Raw genomic sequence first — 24,392 nt, forward strand, 5'->3', positions numbered from 1 at the left:
ATTTGAACTCAGGTCCTCCTGAATCCAGGGCCGGTGCTTTTATCCACTGCACCACTTAGCTGCCCCTACATGTATTGTTTTAAGTGTAATTCTGAATTTTGAAAGAGGCAGCCTTGGAGTCAAGGCATATGTGATTCAGGTCCTGCCTCTGGGCACATCATTTCATTTCCCCAGGCAGCATTGTAAGAAAAGTAGTAGAGGGGGGCAGCTAGGTGGCACAGTGGATAAAGCTCTGGCCCTGGAGTCAAGAGGACCTGAGTTCAAATCCAGCCTCAGACACTTGACACTTAAGTAGCTGTGTGACCCTGGGCAAGTCACTTAACTCTCATTGCCCTGCAAAAAACAAAACAAAACAAAAAAACCAAACAAACAAAAAAAGTGGTAGAGCAGGCTCCCACCTATCTACATGGGTAGAGGAAGGTCTGGTTTGGAGTTTTCTACACCAGTGGAACCATAGGCCTGGTATAAAACTAGAAACTAAGACACACATAAAGATGACATTAAATGGGCACAAAGTTTGAGTCTGTGAAAGACATTTCTTGTATCTGCACAGCAGCTCCCTCCTTCTGACCTTCCAAGCTGTTCTTGGTTAGAAGATGATTTCAGCACATTCATCTGTGAGTTTTGCTGTTCTGGGTATTTTCCTATGGCGTTATTTGGATGTTTTTTGGAGTGATCGTGTCATGAGTTTGAGAGCTCACTGCCTTTCCTCTGCCATCTTGGTTTCCGCCCTGGAAATCATTTTTTTCTTTTTTCTTTTCTTTTCCTTTCTTTCTTTCTTTTTTTTTTTTTTTTACGGGACAATAGGGGTTTAGTGACTTGCCCAGGGTCACACAGCTAGTGTGTGTCAAGTGTCTGAGGTCGGATTTGAACTCAGGTACTCCTGGATCCAGGGCCGGTGTTTTATCCACTGTGCCACCTAGCTGCCCTTGAAAGACATTTCTTGAAAGATCTTATAGAGGATCTAGTTGAAAGGGCAAGAATTAAATTCTCTTTAAAGTAGCCTGGGTAACTGGAGTCCTAATACTATGTATACTGTGGTAATCTCGTCCAGGGTTTTTTACAATGAACTGCTTATTTCTTTTCCTCCAGAAGATTGTGGCGTTGAGCACAGAGATTCAATTCAGCATTTGCTTGTGTCCAACTACTGCTGTGGTCTGTTTTACCATATGCCTTCGGGCCAGCCACTATAGAGAACAAGACAGTAAGTAAGTTTTTAGGATTACTGTAAAGAATGAATTCTGCTTTGTTTCTCTGTAGGCAGTGTGGGCTGGATGGGGCCATGCTTCTGAAAACCCCAAGCTTCCTGAACTCCTCTTAAAGAATGGCATTGCCTTTATGGGTAAGTGCACTTTTGTCCTACCTTGCTTTCTCTTCTGTCTCTTCAGGTTTCCCCAATGAGTGCCTCATAAATGTAAATTTTTCCTGCCTTCATTCTCTCTTGTGTCTCTTCTCTGGGATCTTCCTACAGAATTACTTTCCTTTGATATGTATATCTTACCTCAGTTCATGTTTTTATCTTCAAGTCCAGTGTTCCCTATGGGAGTTAAATTTGATGCTCTAGGTGTCTTTGGTCAACATTGGGCAATGCTGGTTAGATAGAAACATTGCTGACCCTAGTCTCATGTTGTGGGTTCTTTGACTCTGTCATTCACCATGGGAAAAAGGTGAGATTAGGCTTTCTTTAAGTGGAGATGGCCGTTGAACATTTAGGATACCATAGAGGTTCATCAGTCAGTGAAGAAGATGAAAACTCCCTTCCTTGTTTCCCTTTCCCTTTTATGTGTTCTCATGCCTTACTAGAATGTAAGCTCATTGAGGGCAAAAACTGCCTCTCTTATTTTCTTTTTAGAAAAAAAATATTTCTCCACGGTTTAGTAGAGTGCTTGGCACATAGTAAATGCTTAATAAATTTTTTTTTATTTATTCATTCATTTTTAGTCAGGATTGTCCTAGAAGAAAATTATTATCTGCTTTCTGCCTCTCTACTTTCAGAGAGAGAGAGAGAGAGAGGATCTAAGATTGTTTGACTCAAAAACAATTTACATTTGTCTTGGTTTTTTTACCTTGCAAATCTCTTTAATCTCTGAGGGTTTTTTTAATCATAAAAGTATTTTATTATTTTCCAGTTATATGTAAAGGTAGTTTTCATAATTTGTTTTTATAAGATTTTGAATTCCAAATTTTTCTCCCTCCCTTCCCTCCTCCTTCAAGACAGAAAGCAATCTGATATAGGTTATATATGTACAATCACATTAAACGTATTTCCACATTTGTCATGTTGTGAAAGAAAATTCATAACAAAAAGGAAAAACCTCAAAAAAGAAAAAAACAAAAAGAGTAGAAATAGTATGTTTCAATCTGCATTCAGAATCCACAGTTCTTTTTTCTGGATGTGGAGAGCATTTTCCATCATGAGTCCTTTGGCATTGTCTTGGATCATTATTGCTGAGAAGAGCTAAATTTATCACAGTTGATCATTGCACAATGTTGCTAACAACTCACATTTGTACTTGGTTTGAAATTGACAAAGCACTTTTCTCACAACTCTGAAGTGGCAATATTCCCATTTATAGATGAAATTATTGAGGCACAGAGAAGTTCAATTACTGTTAGAACTGGGACCATAACTCAGGCCTTCTTGCTTTAAGACTTACAGTACTATTTCCACTATACCACACTGCCTATGAAGACTATTCACATTGTGTTCTTTTAATTTTCCATATTGAACCTTATCAGAGATAGAGAAATGATCTTTAATCATGGTTGGTTTGGAAGTCAGTATTTTAGATTCCATCGAAAACTTCAGTGTTGGTTTTAAAATGTTCAGAGCTGTCTTATATATGTGTTGATTTGGGCCTGAAAACCTATAGTAAGATATCTTTAAGCAAGTCAGATTTATTCTCTCCTTCATTCCTTTGTCTTTAGGCCCTCCAAGCCAAGCCATGTGGGCTCTGGGGGATAAGATCGCCTCTTCTATTGTAGCTCAAACTGCAGGTATCCCAACTCTTCCCTGGAGTGGTAGTGGTAAGTTAAAACTATTTGTATTTTGGGGTTCGGGTGGTTCATTGGGGTACTAGATCTACTGGTAGTGTCTCAGTGTGAGTTGGTGAATGGTGGCATGTTTCAGCATCTGTGATTCTTAACTAATTCCAAGAGTCTAGAACCCAGTATACGTAGATGTTCTACTGTAATCTGGAATGGGCTTGTGGAATCTCTACTCTGCATGACCCTGAGAAAAGTGGGTTGGTTCTAGATTTGCCATGCCTATTTTAAAGTGAATCGAAATGAACTGGGAGGGGTGGGGAATCTTAGACTTTGGGGCCTTCCCCAGAAGGGATCTGGACCCCTCAGTAACCCCGAGACCAGTTTACTAAGGCAAGATATCATTTATTTAGCTTTCGCCTCCCCATTTTTTCCTTCATGTCATTTCATAATTTATTGGAGAGCTGCTCTGCCTGCTTGAAGCCATTCCACCCTTCAGTTGCTCTTTATATAAAAAAGGATCAATATGTTTAAAAAATGATTTATTCTTACAAAATTCTTTACAGAGTAGCGTATAAATTGTTATCATTGATAACAGTATAAGCTTCCCCTTTAGCTTTGTGTTCAGGCAGATTCTGAGTGTGCTTATCCAGGCTCTCTTGAGGGACCTGCTGGGTCAAATAGCCAAAGTTTAAAAGAAAAGGTTGAATTTGTTCTTGTTTGAATTGAGAGGCTATAGTGCTCCCTGTGTGGCCGTCGAATATAGGAACATTCGGGGAGCATGGAATCATGGCTCTATGGAGGCCAATAAAATCACCATTTCCATTTCCAAGGGCCCATAAAGGTTGAATTATTCCCCAGAACTCTGCCCCAGGAACAGGCCTGAACGCACAAAGAGAAGGTATTTGCCTGCTGAGTTGCTGTGAGAAGTCTCCCTTCCTTTTGTTTTGTGTGTTCATGTATTTTTAAAGGTACCTTCATATCTCCTTGGGCCTTTTATGAAGTAGGAAACCATGTTATCAAGTTATCGACTTTGGTGAAATTGTCCTTTATGTTGACCTGTGTTCTTCAGCAGTATCTGCTGTGATTAAAGATCACTAACCCCAAGGATGGAACATAGTTTTAATTTGTTACAAGCTGGAATCCCCTGTTGTTTTCCTTTGTACAGTAGAGAATTTTAGAGAACAACTGACAGAAAGTTGTATGAGACTCAGTTGTTAGAGATGATATGCTTTTGCATTGACCCTATGGTTTCTTTTTTATGTTACAGGTCTTCGTGTAGACTGGCAAGAGAATGATTTCTCAAAGCGCATTTTGAATGTTCCCCAGGATTTGTATGAGAAAGGTTATGTAAAGGATGTAGATGCTGGGTTGCAGGTAGGTTGCAAACTCTAGGGAATGGTACATTTTAGCTGTCCAGGAACAGGGTCAAGCACCTGGAGGTTTGAGGATGCACTTATAATTACACGTTGGCGCTAGGGTCAGACTGCTTTTAAGTACTTGACTGGGCAAATTTTCATCATATTTGATTAGAAGGGAGTAGTTTCTAAGGGGTAGAGTATAGAAAGAGCCTGTTGTATATGTAAACGGTTAAAATTCTTTTTGAAACTAACTGCTTATTTATACACGACATTATTTCCTAGATGAATGCTGCTGGATTTAGGGGAACTATTGGGTTACTACTATTTCATACTTTTCTTAGGTTTATTTCCCTTCTATTCTTAGCTAAATGAAGTGGCTGTGTTAATAAACTGATTGAAGATCCTAATTTGGAATACCATATCATTTCTCTGAAAGACATACTGGTACTAGATCTAAGTAGAAAACTGGATGCTTAAACCACTTTCCTTTTTTATTTTCGCGTTAGCCATGTTGTTACTTAATAAAGGGAATTAATGTTCTCACCTCAATTAGAAATACTCTATACAGAATTGTCTTTCTTTGCTGTCTGACAGAAAAGGGTCTTTTAAAGGGATGGTGATCTTTCTTCTTCACAGTTTAGAACTTTTTTTTTTAAGGATTATTCACTGATTCCCAGTTAAATCCAGCCAGTACCTCTATAGCTCAACTGCACCACAAGCTGACCACCTTAGCAACAGCAACAGGCTCAGTAATAACTGTGTCTGAGTCTCTTTTTTCTTTCTCCCATTTGATAGCTTTCTATTACTATTTCTTTGATCTACCCCCATTCTTTTGACTGGTCTTTATCCTCAAAGTGTAATGGGATGAACAGTTGATTTCTGGTGGTAGTTTTAGGTTATATGGCTATAGTATAGTCAAATATTTTGTAAATATTTAGCAAAATATAGTATAGTCAAATATTTGGACTATTTGGGAAATGTTGGGTAGGGGTGGAGTGGGGAATGGAGGATGAGTTTAATATTTTGGTTAACTGAGTGTTAATCAGAAACCCCTTTTTAATTTCAATCCTTGTTGAAATAAAAAAAACTATGAAGGAACTGCTGTCTTTTGCAAATGACAACAACAAAGAGAAATATATTGTCGTAGATCCATTTCAATTGGTAATGTTATATTTATCAAAGAAAGTATTATAGTCACATTTAGGATGAAATTCAAATAAAGAGTAGGCTGAGCATCTAGTTCTCTACTTGAACCTGTTTCCTTGTAGGTGAAATATAGGTATGTAGTTTTCCTAAAAAGAATTTACTTTCATGTCTTAAGTTTACTATATAGTTGAATTCCTTTGATAATTCAGTTCTGGATAATTCAGCACCTGGAAAACAAAGTGAATACACTGTTGGACCTAGAGTCAAAAGACCTGAGTCAAATTCTGCCTCACATACTTCCTAGCTGTGTGACCCTGGGCAAGTCACTTAACCTCTTGTCTGCTTCAGTTTTCTTGTCTGCAAAATGGAGATAATAATAGCATCTACCTCCCAGGGTTGTTGTGGGGATCATAAGACATAGCATGTATAAAGTGCTTTGCAAACATTACAGTGCTATATAAATGCTAACTATTATTTTTGTGCTGTAAGGTGATCATGGTACTTTACTATAATGTAGGAGCTATGGAGTTTGGATGAAATATTATGACCCCAGTTCTGGCTATAAGAGATTTGAGATTAATTTAGGTTATACCTATCTTTATTATATTATAATTCTGGATTTGACTAATAGCTTATTGCATTTGAACAGTTTGTGTCCTTGTTTTTTGTTTTTGTTTTTGCAGGGCAATGAGGGTTAAGTGACTTGCCCAGGGTCACACAGCTAGTTAAGTGTCAATGTCTGAGGCTGGATTTGAACTCAGGTCCTCCTGAATCCAAGGCCAGTGCTTTATCCACTGCGCCACCTAGCTGCCCCCAGTTTGTGTCCTTGTGAATAGTTTTTCCTTTTACCTCTCTTCCCTTATACTTTCCACCTAATCCCCTTAGCCTCTCTCTTTTTTTCTCTTTCCTTCTTCTAGGCAGCTGAGGAAGTTGGTTATCCAGTTATGATCAAGGCTTCAGAAGGAGGAGGAGGGAAGGGAATCAGAAAAGTGAACAATGCTGATGACTTCCCTAACCTATTCAGACAGGTAGAGTACACTTACTTCTTTGCTTGGGTTAGTATGTTTCAAAGACATTTGTTATTAAATACTTACATAGTGAATAGTGGCTCTAGAAATAATGTAAGGATGCGTGGAAAAGACTTTGGGAAACCATAAAGTGCTCTACCAGGGGTAGTGATAGTGATGGGAAAGAGGCCCACATTTGGCCTGCAGGAACCAGGACCTTTCCTTGGGCTTTCTCTTGGAAGCTGCAGGATTATGTGTTGCTATGGGATTGGGCTCACTTTTCACTTTGAATTCATTTTCTATTCTGTTTGATTTATTGGGTAATCTAGCTGGGAATACAGCCTATTAAAGGTCAATGTGAAGACGAATTTTATCATGGTAGCAAAAATGCTTTTGATAGAGGGGATGGGGGCAGGTATGTGGTGCAGTGGATAAAGCACTGGCCCTGAATTCAGGAAGACCTGAGTTCAAATCCGGCCTCAGACACTTGACACTTACTAGCTGTGTGACTCTTGGGCAAGTCACTTAACCCTCATTGCCCCGAAAACAAACAAACAAATAGAGAGCAGCATGGTGTAATGAATAGAGAACTGATTCGGGGGCTGGGAAAACCTGGGTTCAAGTCTTATCTCTGTCACAAGAATATGTGATTCTGGGTATGTAACTTCTCAGGACTTTAGGGGTTTTTTGTTTGTTTGTTTTTTGGTGGGGCAGTGAGGGTTAAGTGACTTGCCCAGAGTTACACAGCTAGTGTCAAGTGTTTGAGGCCGGATTTGAATTCAGGTCTTCCTGAATCCAGGGCTGGTGCTTTATCCACTGCACTACCTAGCTGCCCCCTTTTAGGGCCTTTTCTAAGACCATCTATTGCCAAGAAAGTGCTGATAGACTCCTCCAGGTCTGGTCCTGTCCTCTCCTATTTCCTGCCAAAATGTAGGAGAGGAGGGTGCTTTTCATTTCCTTCTCTGTCGTAGGTTCAAGCTGAAGTTCCTGGCTCCCCTATCTTTGTGATGAGACTAGCCAAACAGTCTCGTCACTTGGAGGTACAGATCTTAGCAGATCAGTATGGCAATGCGATCTCCTTGTTTGGCCGTGATTGCTCTGTGCAGCGAAGACACCAGAAGATCATAGAAGAGGCTCCTGCCACTATTGCAACTCCCGTGGTATTTGAGCATATGGAACAGGTGAGTATATTCACATGTGTGGGTGTGTGTAAGAGTCTGTGTGTCCAGGGGGGTAGAAGGTGAATATATTATCCCTATGGGTAGTTGTGCAGAGGAGATCAGAAATTCATTCAGTGGATCTAGAGGTACTTGTATTTTATTTTATTTTATTTTATTTTTGAGAAGTAACAGAATAGAACAATAGGACTTTGTTATTCTTATAATTCAGCCATCAAACAAAAGTTTTTGTCCAAAAATGTATCAATACTCCATAACACTGTGTTCTTTTGGCTGTGGGAAGATAGAGAAAAGGGAGAACCCTAGCAATATTTAGTGTTCCTTACATTTTTCAAATTATACCGTCTATTGGAACCTGACAACAGATTCTGTCTGTTTTTCAAAGACCAGCTTAGCTAAGCATGGGATACATATCTTACTGGCCACAAGATAACATTTTGTCCACGGCAAGTCATGACATTTAGAGAGGTTGTGATTTCCATTTGTGGAGGAAGTGCCCACCACAAAAGCATATGTCTGTCTTGAGTATCACACTAGAAAGACAGTCCTGTCTTCCAGAATAGCTATAAGGAACTGGGACTTTACAGATTTTTTATTTGTTACTTCACAAGAATCTACTGAGAACTGGAAAACATTTACCAGTACATTCTAGGGTTTAGTTTAGCTCATTCATTGAGCAAAGTTTTCTAAGCATGTTTAAGATGCATAGTTTCCATTTTTTCTTATATAATTTTAATATTGTTGCTGTTCAGTCATTTCAGTTGTGTTTTCTTTTTTGGGGGCGGGGCAGGGCAATGAGGGTTAAGTGACTTGTCTAGGGTCACACAGCTAGTAAGTGTCAAGTGTCTGAGGACGGATTTGAACTCAGGTCCTCCTGACACCAGGGCCGCTGCTTTATCCACTGCATCACCTAGCTGCCCCCTCCATTTTTTAAAAATTAGGAAAACTTCATCTCAGAAGCCTGTAGGAAGCAAAATACTACAGATTGGAGATTTTGGAAAGTCTGATGTATTGAATCAGAATTCATTTTCTTATAGTAGATAAGTTATGTTCTGGATTCCAAACAAGCCAGATAAATAGTGCTTTGATGGATTGACCTATGCTGTCTATTGTGCTTTGCCCTTACATAAGAGTCTATGAGGTGTGTTAGCTTTCTGTTGTAAAAATTGTGAACAAAATAAATCATCTCTCTGCCCTCTTTTAGCTTTATTTCTGGGTTATGGTCAGAGTGGAGAAAAAAAAATCTGCCCTTGTATAGCTAGAAGTCTTTGAGCCCTTGTATGACTGGAAGTACTGTTTTTGAGCTAGTGAGAGGCAGCAGACAAGGACTGGATTTTGGATATAATAGTGTTCTTGAATTTGCTCATCATGACTTTGTCCTTTAGTGTGCTGTGAAGCTTGCCAAGATGGTAGGTTATGTCAGTGCTGGGACTGTGGAGTACCTCTACAGCCAGGATGGCAGCTTCTACTTCTTGGAGCTGAATCCACGGCTGCAGGTGGAGCACCCTTGTACGGAGATGGTGGCTGATGTCAACCTTCCAGCGGCACAACTCCAGGTGAGTCCCAGTGCTCCTGGGCCTTGACAAGTCCTCTGGGGAGGCTGGGAATGTCAGTGATAACAGAAGAACTGGCTTTACCAGTGTCTGATAGGAAGGAAGCTTTTCTTAATCAGAATCTCTTGTTCAGTCCTATTGTGCAATTTTATGATTCGTGACTTGTTCTCTTTGTATGTAATATATGGGTAACTTGTTTTCCCTGATAAGACAAGAAACTCAAGAAAGTTTTGAAATGCCAGAGCTAGCCACCTAAGAATTAGACTTTTATTTCTTAGGGGTCACTCCAGAAATCAGGTCCCCAATATGAGAAGGCCTGAAAACAAAATGATTTACATTTGGTTGTTGAGTAATATGTGGAAAATTCCTGCAGAAAGAAGGCTTCTTATGTTTGGGACCAGTGACCCTCTTGGGTATTCCTTGGTTGATCTGCTGCCTTGGTTGCATGTCAGAATGTAGAAGTAGGCTGAATATTTTCTGGCAAGGATGACACATATAGAGAATGACACCTGGAAAATATTTTAAATTTAAATATTCTTTTTATTATGAACTTAATCATTAGCAAAATTTCATTGTACAAGGAAGTAAAGAAAGGGTTACACATGGAACCGTAAACTTCAGTTATACACAGTTTGTTTTAAAGGGAAATGTCTCTTAGACTTAATATAGTAGTTATGACATTGCCCAGTTTGTGTCTCTTGAATTTGTTTTCTTCCATGTATTTTTAAGTGCTTTATTTATGTGCTTTTCGTTCTTGCATGTTTTCATTATCCTATAATTCTCTGTCACCCACTTACAGCCATCTCTAGTAGCAAAAGTGTAGTCCAGCAAAACTCTTTAGCATATTGATATGTTCAAGGGTGTCTCATTCTGCATCTCTGGTTGCTCCCCTCTCTGACTGTGTGGATGGTATGCTTCAGTATCAGTTTTCTGAAGTCATGTTTGTTGCCTTCATCTGAATTCTTTTGTCTTTCTAAATTATTTTCCTTTACCTTTCTGGTGGTTGTTTTGTAAATTGTTTTCCTGATTCTATTCTACTCCTGACAGCGTTGCCTCTTAATTACTTTCATGTGCTAGGGAAGGCTGCAACAACTAACGAAGGAGGTAGGTGCTAATTGTAACCAAACAATAACAATAGCTTATATTCTCAAATGGTTTACAAAGCACTTTCCTCCCACAGTACCTCTGTGAGAAAGGTAGCAGGAGTAATATTTTCATTTTACAGTTGAGAAAACCAAGGCTCAGAGAGTTGAGATGGCATGATCATAATTACCTTAGTTAGGAAGCTGATTATCTGGGACCCAGTTCTCTATCTTCTGACTCCATGTTCAGTGTTCACTTCATTATACCTGCCTGTCCTTCAAAATGTCCTCTGCAGCATCTAAAGTTCTGTTGGTTAATAAGGGATCAAACTTTTATCTCCTTCACTGTGGTTTGTGGGGTTGAGAGAAGTGATGGTATGGTTATGGCTCTGATGGATTTACCTGGTGCCTGCTAGGCATGTTGTATAGTCATGTGCTTTCTCTTTTGTGGTGTTTTATCTCATTTCTTTTTATATTTAATATGTTTTATAACCACAGAGATATTATATATTTTGATTCTTAAAATTGTTTCCTCATATTTTTTTTACATACTTATAATCTGTATTCAGTATTCCTATTTCTACCATATACATTGTTATTAGTTTGGAATAGCCTTTTGACCTCAAGAAAGAAGCAGTGGCATTTGTTGGGTTCACTTTTGTGATATGTCAGTGGTCATTTGGGTTACTTCAGGAACTTTGAGAGTGTTAAACAGAGAGACTGAATACTAATTAATTTCTCTCTGTAGTAAACTAAGATAAAAAAGGAGCAGTTATTCAATATAGTGATACTTTGAATAATTTTGAATAAGTACTGATGTTCAGCATTTGTGGAATTTAAGCACATGAAAAAGGAATAGAGTTTTGTAGGAGTGATTGGCAATAAATTTCTAAGGTGGAAGAGCTGTGTGTATAGAGTGATAACTTGCAAGTTTACAGGAAAAGCAGCTATGAGTTATCTTACACACACATGATTTGTTCTTCAGATTGCCATGGGTATTCCTCTGTACAGAATCAAGGATATCCGAATGATGTATGGAGTCTCACCCTGGGGAGATGTCCCCATTGATTTTGAAAACTCTGCTCATGTCCCCTGCCCGAGGGGTCACGTCATCGCTGCTCGAATCACTAGTGAGAATCCTGATGAGGTAACTAAAGATAGCTTATTGAAGCATAGTGTTCAGATATATCGGCATTATTCTGTGGGGACAATCTACAAAGGTGTCGATCATTGTTAAGTGAGTCCCACCCTGGTCATATTTATGTGAAGACCTGCTTCTTGGCCTTGTGACCAAGTACACAGATCTTCCCCCAGGACCACTTCTTGAGACACCAAATTGTAAGAAAATTTCTTTCTGGGAATGTACTAAAATGTCTTTTATATTCACTCTCTTCTAACAGGGTTTTAAGCCCAGCTCAGGAACAGTCCAGGAATTGAATTTCCGCAGCAATAAGAATGTCTGGGGCTATTTCAGTGTTGCTGCTGCAGGTGGACTTCATGAGTTTGCAGATTCTCAGTTTGGTCACTGCTTCTCATGGGGAGAAAACCGAGAGGAAGCCATTTCGTAAGTATTTAGGTGCTTGACTGTATTCACAAAGTAAAGCATCTCTCGGGCTTAAACTTTGAATTTGCAGTCTTTCCCAGAAGTACAAGTTTGAATAGCCTAATTGAAGCATATATAGGCTGTCTGCAAGCTCTTAGTGCACTGTTAAGCTTTACCAACTGCAGAAGCATAAAAGCTACAGACATCTGGGGTCATGTCAGAACCTTTGTGTATGCATCAAAACCACCTTCTTTGGGTGATCTTAAGGCTATGTTTACCAGTGCCATCCTCTTGTAGTTACTGAGAAGTGACTTAGGAAGATATTTACAAAGGTTGAGAATCAACTAGAGTTCTGGATAGTATAAGACAGTGCTTGTATGGAATTTCAACAAGAAACATGGCAATATTTAAAAAACATAAATAAATAACTTTTTACTTTTTTGGGTAAGTTTGTAGCATGCATACTTCTGTATAAGTTATTAAAGTTTAATACTTCACTAATTGCAAAGTATAGAGTATGTGTAGTTAGGCTCTGTTGGTTTGCAAAGAAAGCAGTTTATAACAAAACACAACCTGAGTGATTCTATTTCAATAAGGTGCTTCATGCATATGCTAAAAGCATGAGTTTCAGCAGGGCTCTGATTTACCGGTAATGAGAGAGGCATCATAAAACAGGGAGATAGATAGATAGATAGATGGATGCTCATCAATAGCATTCAGCACTTTCTTGTGTGATCATATCTGGGCACAAGCCCAAATAGAAAGGTATTCACTAGTCAGGTACTCACTAATACACTATTTGCTGATGATATTGTATGCATCACAACAATCCACAGGTCACTATTGGCTTTCCAAATGACTGTTTGAAAGAGGTGGACCTAGGGGTGTTCCAAGTAAAAATAGAAGGGTTGAAGAATACATATTTTCTGGATTGTATGCCATGTAGTTGGTTAGGTGGTGCAGTAGATAGAGTGCTGGGCCTGAGTTCAGGAAGACTCATCTTCCTGAGTTCACATTTGATCATAGACATTTGCTAGCTGTCTGACTTTAGGCAAATCACTTAACCCCGTTTGCCTCAGTTGCCTCATCTGTAAAATCAGCTGGAGAAGGAAATGGGTCAACCAGCCCAGTATCTTTGCCAAGAACATCCCAAATGGAGTCATGAAGAGTTGGACACGACTGAAATGACTGAACAATAGCAATAACAAATATTTCTGAACTATGGCTTAAGATGTAAGAATGTTGGACCTGCTATGTAGCTTACCTAATTAAAAGGCTGACAGGGATGTATTTGTTGGGAACCTCACAAATCTACCAAAATGGATTGGTGGAAATGATTAGTACAGTCAGAACAAGCCTGGGAGGTAGATGCTTATTATTATCCCTATTTTAGAGTTGAGGAAATGGAGGAAAATAGAAATCAAGTGATTTGCTCAAAGTTAGACAACTACTAAGTGTCCTTTGGCAGATTTGAATTCAGATCCTTTTTGACACCATGCCCAGAGCTTTATCCATTGTGCCACCAACTGCAAAAAACTACAGTACATGAGTGTAATGGATTATTATTATTATGTATTAAGCACTTAATGGCTGTGAGAAATTCAATGAAACATGGGAAGAATTGTATGACTTGATAGAGAGTGAAATAAATTGAAACTAAGGAACGTACTTAATGATATTACTGCAACAGTATTAATGAAGAGATTATTAAAAGCAAACCAAACTTGAGTAATTAAAAAACGAGTGTTCCCAGAGAACAGATAATATAACGGTACTTTCTTCCTGGCAGGAAGGTGTGGTACTACTGGGGCAGAATGTTGCATCCATGCAGTCATTATGTCAGGGTTTTCCTTTATTGTTTTTCTTGGTTACAAGAGAGAGTTTGGTGTGGGTGGGGCTAAGGAAGCACACCTATTCTAGAAATGACTGTGACTTAGATATAAAAGACATCAATAAAAGTGGTTTTAGAAAAAAAAACAAAACCTGTTTGAAAGGGCTTTAAATCTAAAGGGAAAAAGGAAGGTATATATTTATATCTATAGGTAAATATCTATCTCCACCAGACTAAATAGCATAGAATGATGACAGTGTAGAATTAGAATGTCAGTAGAAACATCTAGAAATGGAATCCAAATCCAAATCCAATTGGAAACCAAACCCAAAAAAGCGAGCAGCAGTAAACCCCATGGAACCAGATGTCTGTATAGTCTTGCACATAGTACAAATAAGAAGTGCGCTGCACTGGGACACAGAGGGGTAAATTTGATATAATGGGTGTTCCGTGACTTGTAGGATAGGACCTAGAACTTGAATTGGGCATTGGAACAATATGCCTTATTTAGTCGTTAGGAAGGAGGCTGGATGTGGGAAAAGGGGATGGAATGACATCAGATTTTTGTTTATTTGTTTTTGTTTTTTGGTGATGCAGTTGGGGTTAAATGACTTGCCCTGGGTCACACAGCTAGTAAGTGTTAAAGTGTCTGAGGCTGGATTTGAACTCAGGAGGACCTGAGTCCACTGCAACACCTAGCTCCTCCGGAATGGCATCAGATATTAAATAGCTATATCTTTTTGTTTTTGTTTTGTTTTTTGGACGGGCAATGGGGGCTAAGTGACTTGTCCAGGGTCCCACAGCTAGTAAGTGTCAAGTGTCTGAGGCCGCATTTGAACTCAGGTACTCCTGAATCCAGGGCCTGTGCTTTATCCACTGCGCCACCTAGCTGCCCCACTATATCTTTTTATGTTATGAAATTCTGAGCTGGACTGGGAAGACTTGGTAGAGAATATTTGTATGAAGATCTGTGGTGACCCAAACAGAAATGGTGTTATCATTAGAGTATACTCTAGAGTAGGGCTTCTTAAACTTTTTCCACTTGTGACCCCTTTTTGCCTGAGAAATTTCTGTGTGACCCTGGGTATATAGGTATATAAAATAAATATATATAACCTTTTACTGTTGCCAGATTTTTTTTTGCGAACCTCACATTCAGTTATGCCACCCAATATGGGGTCGAGACCCATAGTTTAAGAAGTTTTGCTCTAGGTTGCCTGGACTGAAGGAGGCAATAGATAAGGAACTCAGGAAGCAGTATACATCTGACATGTTGATGTGTGCTATAGTCAGAGTGGTGACTTTAGTTATCTGGACATCTCAGAGAGTATCTTTCTCCTAAAAATACTTGGACTTAATAATTTAATTCTTTAAAAGGTAGCTGAAGTAATGATGGGTACAGTTATGTATTAGAAAACCAGAGTGATAGATTTATAATCAGGATCTGGTTCAAATCCTGGCTCTGGCATATATGACCTGTGTCACTTTGGGCAAGTCACTTTTAATTTCTCTGGTCCATGTTTTCCTTATCTGTAAAATGCAATAGTTCGACTGTGTGACTTCTTAAGGTCCTTTCTACTGCCAAATCTGATCCTGTGATCCTGTTATGGACCTGATTCTCACTGGTTTTGAGGGTGGGAATGGTGAGGAGCTTGACTAAAGGTGACCACTTCATCTTAGCATATCTGATAATGAAGGACTTGTACCTTGGATTTCAAATAGTTCAACAAAATGGCAGGCAGGATCCCAAGGACTAAAATTTTAAGTTGAAGTCAGCTCAGAGAAGGAATGGGGGAATTTTGAAGAGTGAAATCCTTAGGATACAAAGAGAACTCATTAGGCAATGGGGTAAAAGTTGAAATTACCAGCAAGACAAAGATGTGGATGCACAGAAACCCATCATTCAACTTAGATTTTTTTTTTTTTTTTTCCGTGAGGCAATTGGAGTTAAGTGACTTGCCCAGGGTCACACAGCCAGTAAGTGTCAAGTGTCTGAGGTCAGATTTGAACTCAGGTCCTCCTGAATCCAGGACCAGTGCTTTATCCACTGCACCACCTAGCTGCCCTGTTTTTTTTTTTTCCCCCCAACTTAGATTTGTTTAAAAAAAAAATTAACGTATAGAAGATGGAAATAAGAGCAGGTAACAGAATGAATACAAAAGTGGCATTGTTATGCAAGAAGAGTGGCAGGAGTGTTAATGATGAGAACAAATTGGCTGACAGAGAAAGCCAAGGACAATTAAAAAAGGCTTTCAAAAAACTATTGGTGTAGTAAGAAATGGTGAAAGGGATGCTTTTTGTTTTTTTTGTTTTGTTTGTTTTTTGGGGGTTTTTTTTGGTGAGGCAATTGGGGTTAAGTGACCTGCCAAGGGTCACACATCTAGTAAGTATCAAGTGTCTGAGGTCGGATTTGAACTCAGGTCCTCCTGAATCCAGGGCCGGTGCTCTATCCAGTGCACCATCTAGCTGCCCCCAAAAGGGATGCTTTTAGAGAAAAGAAACCTAGGAAGATATCTAAGAACTGTTTTGGAATGTAGTGAACGGAACCAATCAAATTATGTGTACTGCAACAAAACACATTGTAAAGAAACACACCTTTGAAAGACTGTAGAACTTTGATTCATTCAGTGACCAGCCATGATTCCAGAGGAGCAATGATGAACTGAGCTACCCACTTCTGACAGAGAAGTGATGGAGTTAAGATGCAGAGTGAAACAAAGTTTTGAACATTGATAAAGCTGGAATTTATTTTGCTTGACTATGCACATTTTATTATTGGGGTGTTTTTTTTTAAACTTTTTTACCCCCTTCAGTGGTGGGGGAGATATAAAGAAGAGAAAGGAAATACTAATTTTAAAAGGAAAAATAAAAGTTACACTGAAAACAAAAAGCCAAAAAACTTCTTCTGGGGTGGGGAAATGGGGAAAAGAAATAGTACCACAGCTCATGGTGAATGGTATAGTTAAAATATATGATGGTAAGAAGGTGGAGGGGCTCAACTTTTGCTCTAAGGAGAATAATGGTTAATTAGGTAGTGAACTCTGTGTGTGTGTGTGTGTGTGTGTGTGTGTGTGTGTGTGTGTGTGTGTATATGAGAGAGAGACAGAGAGAGAGAGACAGAGAGAGAGAGAGAGAGAGAGTATTCATCCTTCTTGACTTCTTTGCTGCCTTTACCTTTGACTTCTTGTCCTGAATAGTTTCTCCTCTTTAGGTTTTCATGGCACTACTCCTCTGATTTTCACACTGCTTTTGATTGTTCCTTCTCAGCCTCTATAGCAGGTTCATTATCCTTCTCTCTCGATGACCTCATTAGTTCTTGTGTGTTTAACTATCATCTCTAATAGATGCCCCATAGATCTTTATCCAGCCCCAGTCTCTCCCTTGAGCTTCACTTCCACATTACCAACTTCATATTTAGCCATTGTCGACTGACTGTCCCAGAGACATCTTGAATGTGTCTAGAACAAACCTTACATTCTCCCAGGAAGCCCCCTTCCCCTCCAGGCCACTACCCCTCTTCTGAACTTTCCTATTTCTGTTGGAGGTACTGCTGTTGTTCCATTCTCCCAGGCCCATGACTTTGCGTGATCATCATGTTCTCATTTTCCTCACTCTCTTGTCCAGTGAATTGCCAAATCTTACTGTTTCTATCTTTGCTGACTCTCACATTCCAACTCCATCTCACTACATGTATTCAGTTTATTTACTTACCCAGGGACACACAGCTAGTAAGTGTCTAAGGCATAATCTGAACTCGGGTCTTCCTGACTCCAGGGTCAGTGCCCTATCTAAAGTACTAGCAGCTGCCTTAACTAGTAGGTGCTTAAGGAGTGTTTATTGTTTCTTACCCAAGCTGAGTGGGGAGATCATAAGAGGGCATCTTTCTTACTAAGGGTACAGTAAGTACCTTTGATGAATTTAAGTCCTCAGCCTTGGATGAGCCCATCCCATGGTACTGAAAGAACTGACAACAGTGATTGCTGAGGCTCAGCTGATTTGTTTTTTTGTTTGTTTGTTTTTTGCTGGGCAATGAGGGTTAAGTGACTTGCCCAGGGTCACACAGCTAGTAAGTATCAAGTGTCTGAGGCCGGATTTGAACTCAGGTACTCCTGATTCCAGGGCCGGTGCTTTAGCCACTGTGCCACCTAGCTGCCCCAGCTCAGGTGATTTGTGAAAGATAACAGAGAAGGGGGGAGGTGTTTTAGCATCTAAGAGGGGAAAGCACATCTCGAAAATTTTAGAAAGGGGAATAGGAGTCTGTAAATGATAGGCCAGCAATCTTTTATTTTGACTCTTAGGAAAATCCTAGAATATGGTGTTAAAAGAATGGTTAGTGACCGTCTAGACAAGGAAGTGGTCCCCACAAAGAAACTCCACGACTCCATCAAGAACAGGTTACGTGTTAGGCTCATCTGATTAAATCTTTAGGACAGAATTAGTAATTTTGTGAGCCAGGGCAATGCTATAAAATTAATGTGGCTATTTTGCTTGCAGTGTTTTACACCACCTTAATTTCTTATTATATCTCTTCTTCTTCATCTTTTTTGTTTTTGGTGAGGCAATTGGAGCTAAGTGACTTGCCCAGGGTCACACAGCTAGTAAGTGGTAAGTGTCCGAGGTCAGATTTGAACTCAGGTCCTCCTGAATCCAGGGCCAGTCCTTATCCATTGGGCCACCTAGCTGCCCCTATATCTCTTCTAAAACCCTCTACGCCTTGCCTTCAGCCCCCAGAGAACCATCCTTCATCACAAACAATAAAAAGAAAAGTTACTAAGAGTAGCTCAACAAAAGGAGTCACTATGTCAATCAAGTCTGACAATATGAGCTGTCCCAAACTTTAAAACTGCCCTGAGGCTTTTGGGATACCTTGCTATAAAGTGCCCTACCTCTGTAGTCATCCCCCTTCTTTCCCTTCCTTTCCCCTCCCTCCCACAGAAAGGGAAAAGAGAACTAGTTTAGCTGTATTTCCTCAAAGCATTTGACTAAATATTACATAGGGTCCTTTGGAACAAATGGAGAGGTGGTAGGCCAGGCAGTAATACAATTAGACAGATTTTGAACTGATTGAATAGGTGGGACTGAGAGTAATTATCAGTGATTTGATATATGCTTGGAAGGAGCTCTTCTTGTGGAGTGACCCAGGGATCTCTCCTTTGTCTTGTGCTGGGGACATCTAATGTGTATTAGGATGATATTTTTAGGACTGAAAAAGATGCCTATGGGGGCAACTAGGTAGTGCCCAGATAAAGCACTAGCCCTGGATTCAGGAGGACCTGAGTTTGGATCTGGCCTCAGACACTTGACACTAACTAGCTGTATGACCCTGGGCAAGTCACTTAACCCTCATTGCCCCACCCCACTCCACCCCCACCCCCCTAAAAAAAAAGAAAGAAAGAAAAAGACACATCAGGGCACTGGGTTAAAAATGATAAAACGAAATCTGTCATAGGACAGATGTAAAATTTTTACACTTGGGTTTAAAAAATCACTTTTGCATATGCCTGAAAGGGAATGCAGTAGTGGGGAAAAAATATTTGGGCTTTTAGTGGATTTCAAGGTCAGTACAAATCAATCATGTAATGATACTAAGATCATAAGATCTTAGATTTACAGCTGGAAGAGACCTTAGAGGTCAAATTAGTTCAATCCCTTTCTTTTACCAATGAAGGTGCTGAGGCATAAAGAGGTTAAGAAGTGATTTGTTTAGTGCCACACCGCTATTAAGTGTCTGAGGCAGGATTTGAACTCAGGCTTTTCTGACTTCAGATCTAGCACTCTAACCATTGTGCCACTTAGTTGCTTAATGATAGCTAGCATCCTTGGAGCATCTGTGTGGTCAGGACCGACCTGCTCAGCCCCTCCTGGCTGCTGCAGTCTGGGCCCACTCCTCAGGATCAGCTTAAATGCCTTAGTGAGACTGTCTGACTGCCCTGGGCTGGCCTGAGATGCCCAGGGCTCTCTGGACCCAGGCCAGACACCCTCCCTTCCGGCTGGTGTGTAAGATGGAGGAACAGAAGTCCTCCTCAAGTTTTCTAAATAAAGAAAGAAAAGTAAAAAAAAAAATAGCTAGCATTATATAAACATATTATTGTGAGGTTGTCATAGTACTTCTGCTAGGTAAGGTGTTGCTATTATCCCCATTTTATAGATCAAGAAGCTGAGGCAGACAGTGGTTAAATGATTTGCCTGCGGTCACCCAACTAATGTTTGAGGCACTATTAGAACTAAGGTCTTCCCAATTCTAGGGAACTAGGGAATTCAAGTGAACTGTTCAATGTTCATTCTTTCATCGAGTACTTATAGGGTGTAGCACATGCAAAGCATTGTCTGAACAGCTGAACAAAAATGCCAAATGTTTTATGGACATTCTGCCAAGGACTTAACATTCCATTGTGAAGCCATAAAGCCACTCACTTTGACAATGTGGGCTTTAAAAATTCTGGGGGTTTAAAATTTTTGTTGATCTATTTTTTTATATTTCCTTAATTTCCAAATATATCTATTCTTCCTTCTATTACTCTTGAGCCACCTGTTATAACAACGAATCGAAAGGAAAGAACAGGGTGGGAAAGGCAGAGGAATAGAGCCAGCCAACACAACACATCAGCTGAGTATGGCCATACATATAATATTCCATTCCTAGTCCCCTAGTTCTGCAAAGAAGGGAGAGAGGTCCATTTTCTAGTGTCCTCTTTGAGGCTAAGCTTCATCATGGGCTTTTCAGCTCCCCATTTATACATTGTTGAACTCATTGTGTACATTCTTTTCTTTGTCCTGCTTGCTTTGTGTGTGTCAGTTCATATGTGTCTCCATTCTCCTCTGAGTTCTTCATAATAATTGTGATTTTACTTAATGATCATATTCCATTGCATTCTTGTACCATGATTTGTTAAGCCGTAACTCAGTAAGTCTGTATCTACTTTATCCCAGCTTTTTCATTCCACAAAAAGTGCTGTTATGAGTATTTTGGTGAATGTGAGACCTTTTTGACTTTTAGGCATCGCTTGGGTTTCCAAAAAATTAAGGTTTTGAAAACACCATATTAGAATGAGCACTGGACAGGGAGTCAAGAGACCTTCGTCTATTCCTGTCTCTGGCACCAAGCAGCTGTGTGAGTTAGGAAAGCTGCTTAACCTCTCTGGGCTTATTTACTTACTTAGGAAACAATAGGGTTTATTAGATTAGATCAGGGGTCCTGGGTCTCCTTTGGCAATCTGGTGAATCCTATAGACCTCTTAGAATGTTTTTAAATACATAAAAAATATTTAGGATTACAAGGGAAACCTGTTATGTTGAAATAAAGTTATCAGAGTATCAAGCAAACCAACCGGCCAGGTTTATGGACCTCAGCTGAAGAGTCCCTGGACTGGGTGATCTCCAAGGTCTCTTCCAGCTCTAAAATCCTATGAATGAAGAAATCTGACCTTACGTGTACTGTTACTTTAATTTGTAAAAATGCATCTTATTTTTAAATATGTTCACGTCACATTCATTTCTGACTGTGTCCCTCACTTGAGCCATCCATGTGACAAGAGATGAAAGAAAAAGGGAGCTACAAAGCAGCTCAGCAAAGTTGGCCCCCCACACCAGCTGCGTGTGTGCTGGTGTTTCCTGTCTGCTCTCCCCTCCTTCTGTGGGGAAGGGAGGGAGTCTCCGTCATTCTTTAAAAAATTTTTTTTTGCCCGGCTTGTGAGCCAAATAGAAGACTACTATGCACAGAGGAGATTGGGGGAATCATTTCTTGGTCTCCTCCTCCTTAGAGTCTTGATGATCTTCTCTTCCTTAGCCTGTAGATGCTCTTCCCAACACTTTCTTGGTTCCTTAGTCTTGGACTAAGCCTGGTCAGCCAGGAGCTTCTTCCGGGCCTTGTCTGCATTCAGTTTATGAATGTGCTCCATGAGGATCTGCTTATTCTTGAACACATTGCCCTTCACCTTCAAGTACAGGCTGCGGTACATATGGCGGTCAGTTTTTTCGGATTCATGGTATCTTCGGAGTAGATGCCGTAGAATCCTCATTCGCCTCATCCAGGTCACCTTCTCAGGCATATGAGCATTGGCAGTACCCTTTCTCTTACCGATGCCCACGTGCCTGCCCTTCTGTCGAGCCAGAGTATTTTTCTGGCATCTGGCACAGGAGTGCACAGTAACAGGCTTCCCGATGATCAGCCCATCTTTAATCAACTTCCTGATCTGCTGACAGGAATTGCTGTTGGGTTTCATTGGTCTCATTGGGGTCAAGCCATACCTTCTTTTTTCCACATCGAAGGACACTTAGAGGCAAGCCTCTTCTGAAGCCTGAGCATACTCATGGCTGCAGCCGCAGTACAGAAAAGGAAAGGAGAGAAGAGGAGTCTTTGTCATTCTTGTGGAAGCCAGCAGAAACAGGCAGGGAGGCAGCTAGAAGTCAGGGTTTAAAAGAAAATTGGGCAGCATTGAGTGAGTGAAGCAATGAAAATCAGTGTAATAAAGGGGGGGGGGAATTGGAGGTGAGTGTTTTTCCTCCCAAGAAATGATTGCTTTATTGCTAGTATTCATTAGTAACATATTTTTTTATAAGAATGGGATTGCCTGTATATTTTTTTATTTTCTTGTTATCACAAAAGTGACTGATTTGCCAGTAATTCCTGGCCAAGGAACCAGTCTGAGTTTTGACATTGTTCTACTTCAGTATTTCATGGACCTGTGCGTATGTCAATTTGAGAACTTCTAATATGGGATACTCCCTCTGTGGACACATAGCCACTCATTTGACTCGTACTCTTCAGGGGCTGATTCAGGCCCAGAGAAGTTGAGAGACTTACCCATGTTCACATAGCTAGTAAGGGTTAGGTTGGCATTTGTGGATTCCTGCTTTTATGTCTTGTGCCTCACCCCCTTGCCCTTGGAGCATGTGCTTTAAAGGCTGATCCTCTTGTCTTCTAGAAACATGGTGGTAGCTTTGAAGGAGCTGTCTATCCGGGGAGACTTCCGGACTACTGTGGAGTACCTGATCAAGCTGCTGGAGACGGAGAGCTTCCAGCATAACCGCATAGACACAGGCTGGCTGGACAGGCTGATCGCTGAGAAAGTACAGGTGGGGGCTTCTGGGATAGGTCAAGAGCTCCTCCACCCCTGGGTGCCCGGGTCACTTCCTGGGGCAGGCCTGAGAACAGCATTCTGGGATTGAAATGTAACTCTTTCTCCACTTCACACTCCTCTTGACCTGTTGCCATTGTCAAGTTCTACCTTAGTCTAGGGTTGTTTCGGTTTGGTTGTGGAAAAGCCAGGTGTATATACATTGTCCAAGCATCTGATATTTTGAAAGGAGAAATTTTGCTTCTGGTTCATTGGATGCTGCTTCTCTCCCTTTTCTGATTCTGGGAAAAGTTGGTCTGGTGCCATTTTTCTGTTAGTCAGACAACATCAAGGCCTACAGAGAATCCCTTGGAAGCAGAAGACAGTGTGCCCTAAACAAGAAAATGGCGAGGCCACTGTCCCAGTGTTAATTTGAGCTAAAAGAAGCAACATCTACTCATAGAAATTTTTCCACAGTGAATTTGCTTTTTAGGTTTGAGTTGTGAAACCAAAGGTGCCAATTGACCATGCTTTTTCTTTGTTCTCTTTTCCTTTTTCCTAGGCAGAGCGTCCTGATACCATGTTGGGGGTTGTATGTGGGGCTCTACATGTGGCAGATGTGAGCCTTCGGAACAGTATTTCCAATTTTCTTCACTCTTTGGAAAGGTAGGATTTTGATTATTTGGGGTTACTCGGCTCCTTGGTGGTCATTTACTCCAACTACTTATATTACTCTTAAGACTAAACTCCCAGGGCAAGCATTCTCAAGGTTATTCCTAGCATTTAAAATTTTTCTATTTATTTAGATGTTTTATTAGAAACCTAACACTGGACATTAGTGCTACCAACTATATTTGTTTAGTATTTACATTTAAATTAACTTCAGTGTGTAACAAATCATGACATTTTGTCCATCATTCCTCACCTGTATTTTTGTCTCTTCCTTCTCATTTACTACTTTCTCCTCAAATAAGGCTGTAGCTTGTGTACTTCCTTTACTTCTGGTTCTGGTTTTTCCTTTTGTATTATTTCATAAAGGTCTTTCCAGATATCTTTGTATTGTTGGACTTAATCGCATTGTAGTATTCCATTACATTGAATGTAACACAATTTATTTGGCTGTTACCCAATCATTGTGCAAACAGGTTATTCTAACAGTTTGTAAGCAATTGTTTCTTTTCTCTGATGCTGCAGAAAGGAAGTAGGTCAGGGAGAATGGCTGGGGGGGGGGCGGTAATTGTAGTTTTGAGGGTTGAGTGGGGCAACATTGAAAGAGATTATTTACTTCATCTGGAATTTTATATGAAGAACATTGACTAAGAGGCTATACATGCTTGGGTATCTGAACCCTCCCTGAGCTGCCCATTACTTCCTAGGCTTTTGATTGGGAAGTTCTTGCATCCTTTACTAATCTTGACTTTATACTGCAGCTATTACTATGAGAATAAGTTATAATAGACTAATAGTCAGTGATAGCTCTTGAGTTATGTCAGAGTATCAGCCAGGCATGTGGGAAACTCAGTCAGTGTCCAGAGCTAGCTAAGCAGACTCACCTGCTAAGCTTCATTTTGAAAAGCCTGAAGGGAAGAATGTAAACAGCTTAAACCGAATAAATGGCTTTGGGGGTGGAGTGGGGCCCTGAAGGTGTGC

General features: G+C 40.2%; 1 protein-coding gene across 7 annotated transcripts in view; it reads left to right on the forward strand.

Annotated features, from left to right (window-relative positions):
* The window catches only part of ACACA (acetyl-CoA carboxylase alpha), a 262,916-nt gene that overhangs the window by 70,370 nt on the left and 168,154 nt on the right, over positions 1–24,392 (forward strand). For all 7 annotated transcript variants that reach the window (XM_044001690.1, XM_044001692.1, XM_044001691.1 and 4 more), the window contains 10 exons: positions 1,261–1,342; positions 2,929–3,027; positions 4,256–4,362; positions 6,410–6,520; positions 7,471–7,680; positions 9,063–9,233; positions 11,298–11,459; positions 11,713–11,876; positions 22,611–22,761; positions 23,305–23,408. In XM_044001690.1, the coding sequence (XP_043857625.1) occupies positions 1,261–1,342; positions 2,929–3,027; positions 4,256–4,362; positions 6,410–6,520; positions 7,471–7,680; positions 9,063–9,233; positions 11,298–11,459; positions 11,713–11,876; positions 22,611–22,761; positions 23,305–23,408 (1,361 nt within the window). The remainder of the gene's footprint in view (positions 1–1,260; positions 1,343–2,928; positions 3,028–4,255; positions 4,363–6,409; positions 6,521–7,470; positions 7,681–9,062; positions 9,234–11,297; positions 11,460–11,712; positions 11,877–22,610; positions 22,762–23,304; positions 23,409–24,392) is intronic.

The sequence above is a fragment of the Dromiciops gliroides genome, chromosome 4, assembly GCF_019393635.1.
Source record: "Dromiciops gliroides isolate mDroGli1 chromosome 4, mDroGli1.pri, whole genome shotgun sequence".
Classification (NCBI taxonomy): domain Eukaryota; kingdom Metazoa; phylum Chordata; class Mammalia; order Microbiotheria; family Microbiotheriidae; genus Dromiciops; species Dromiciops gliroides.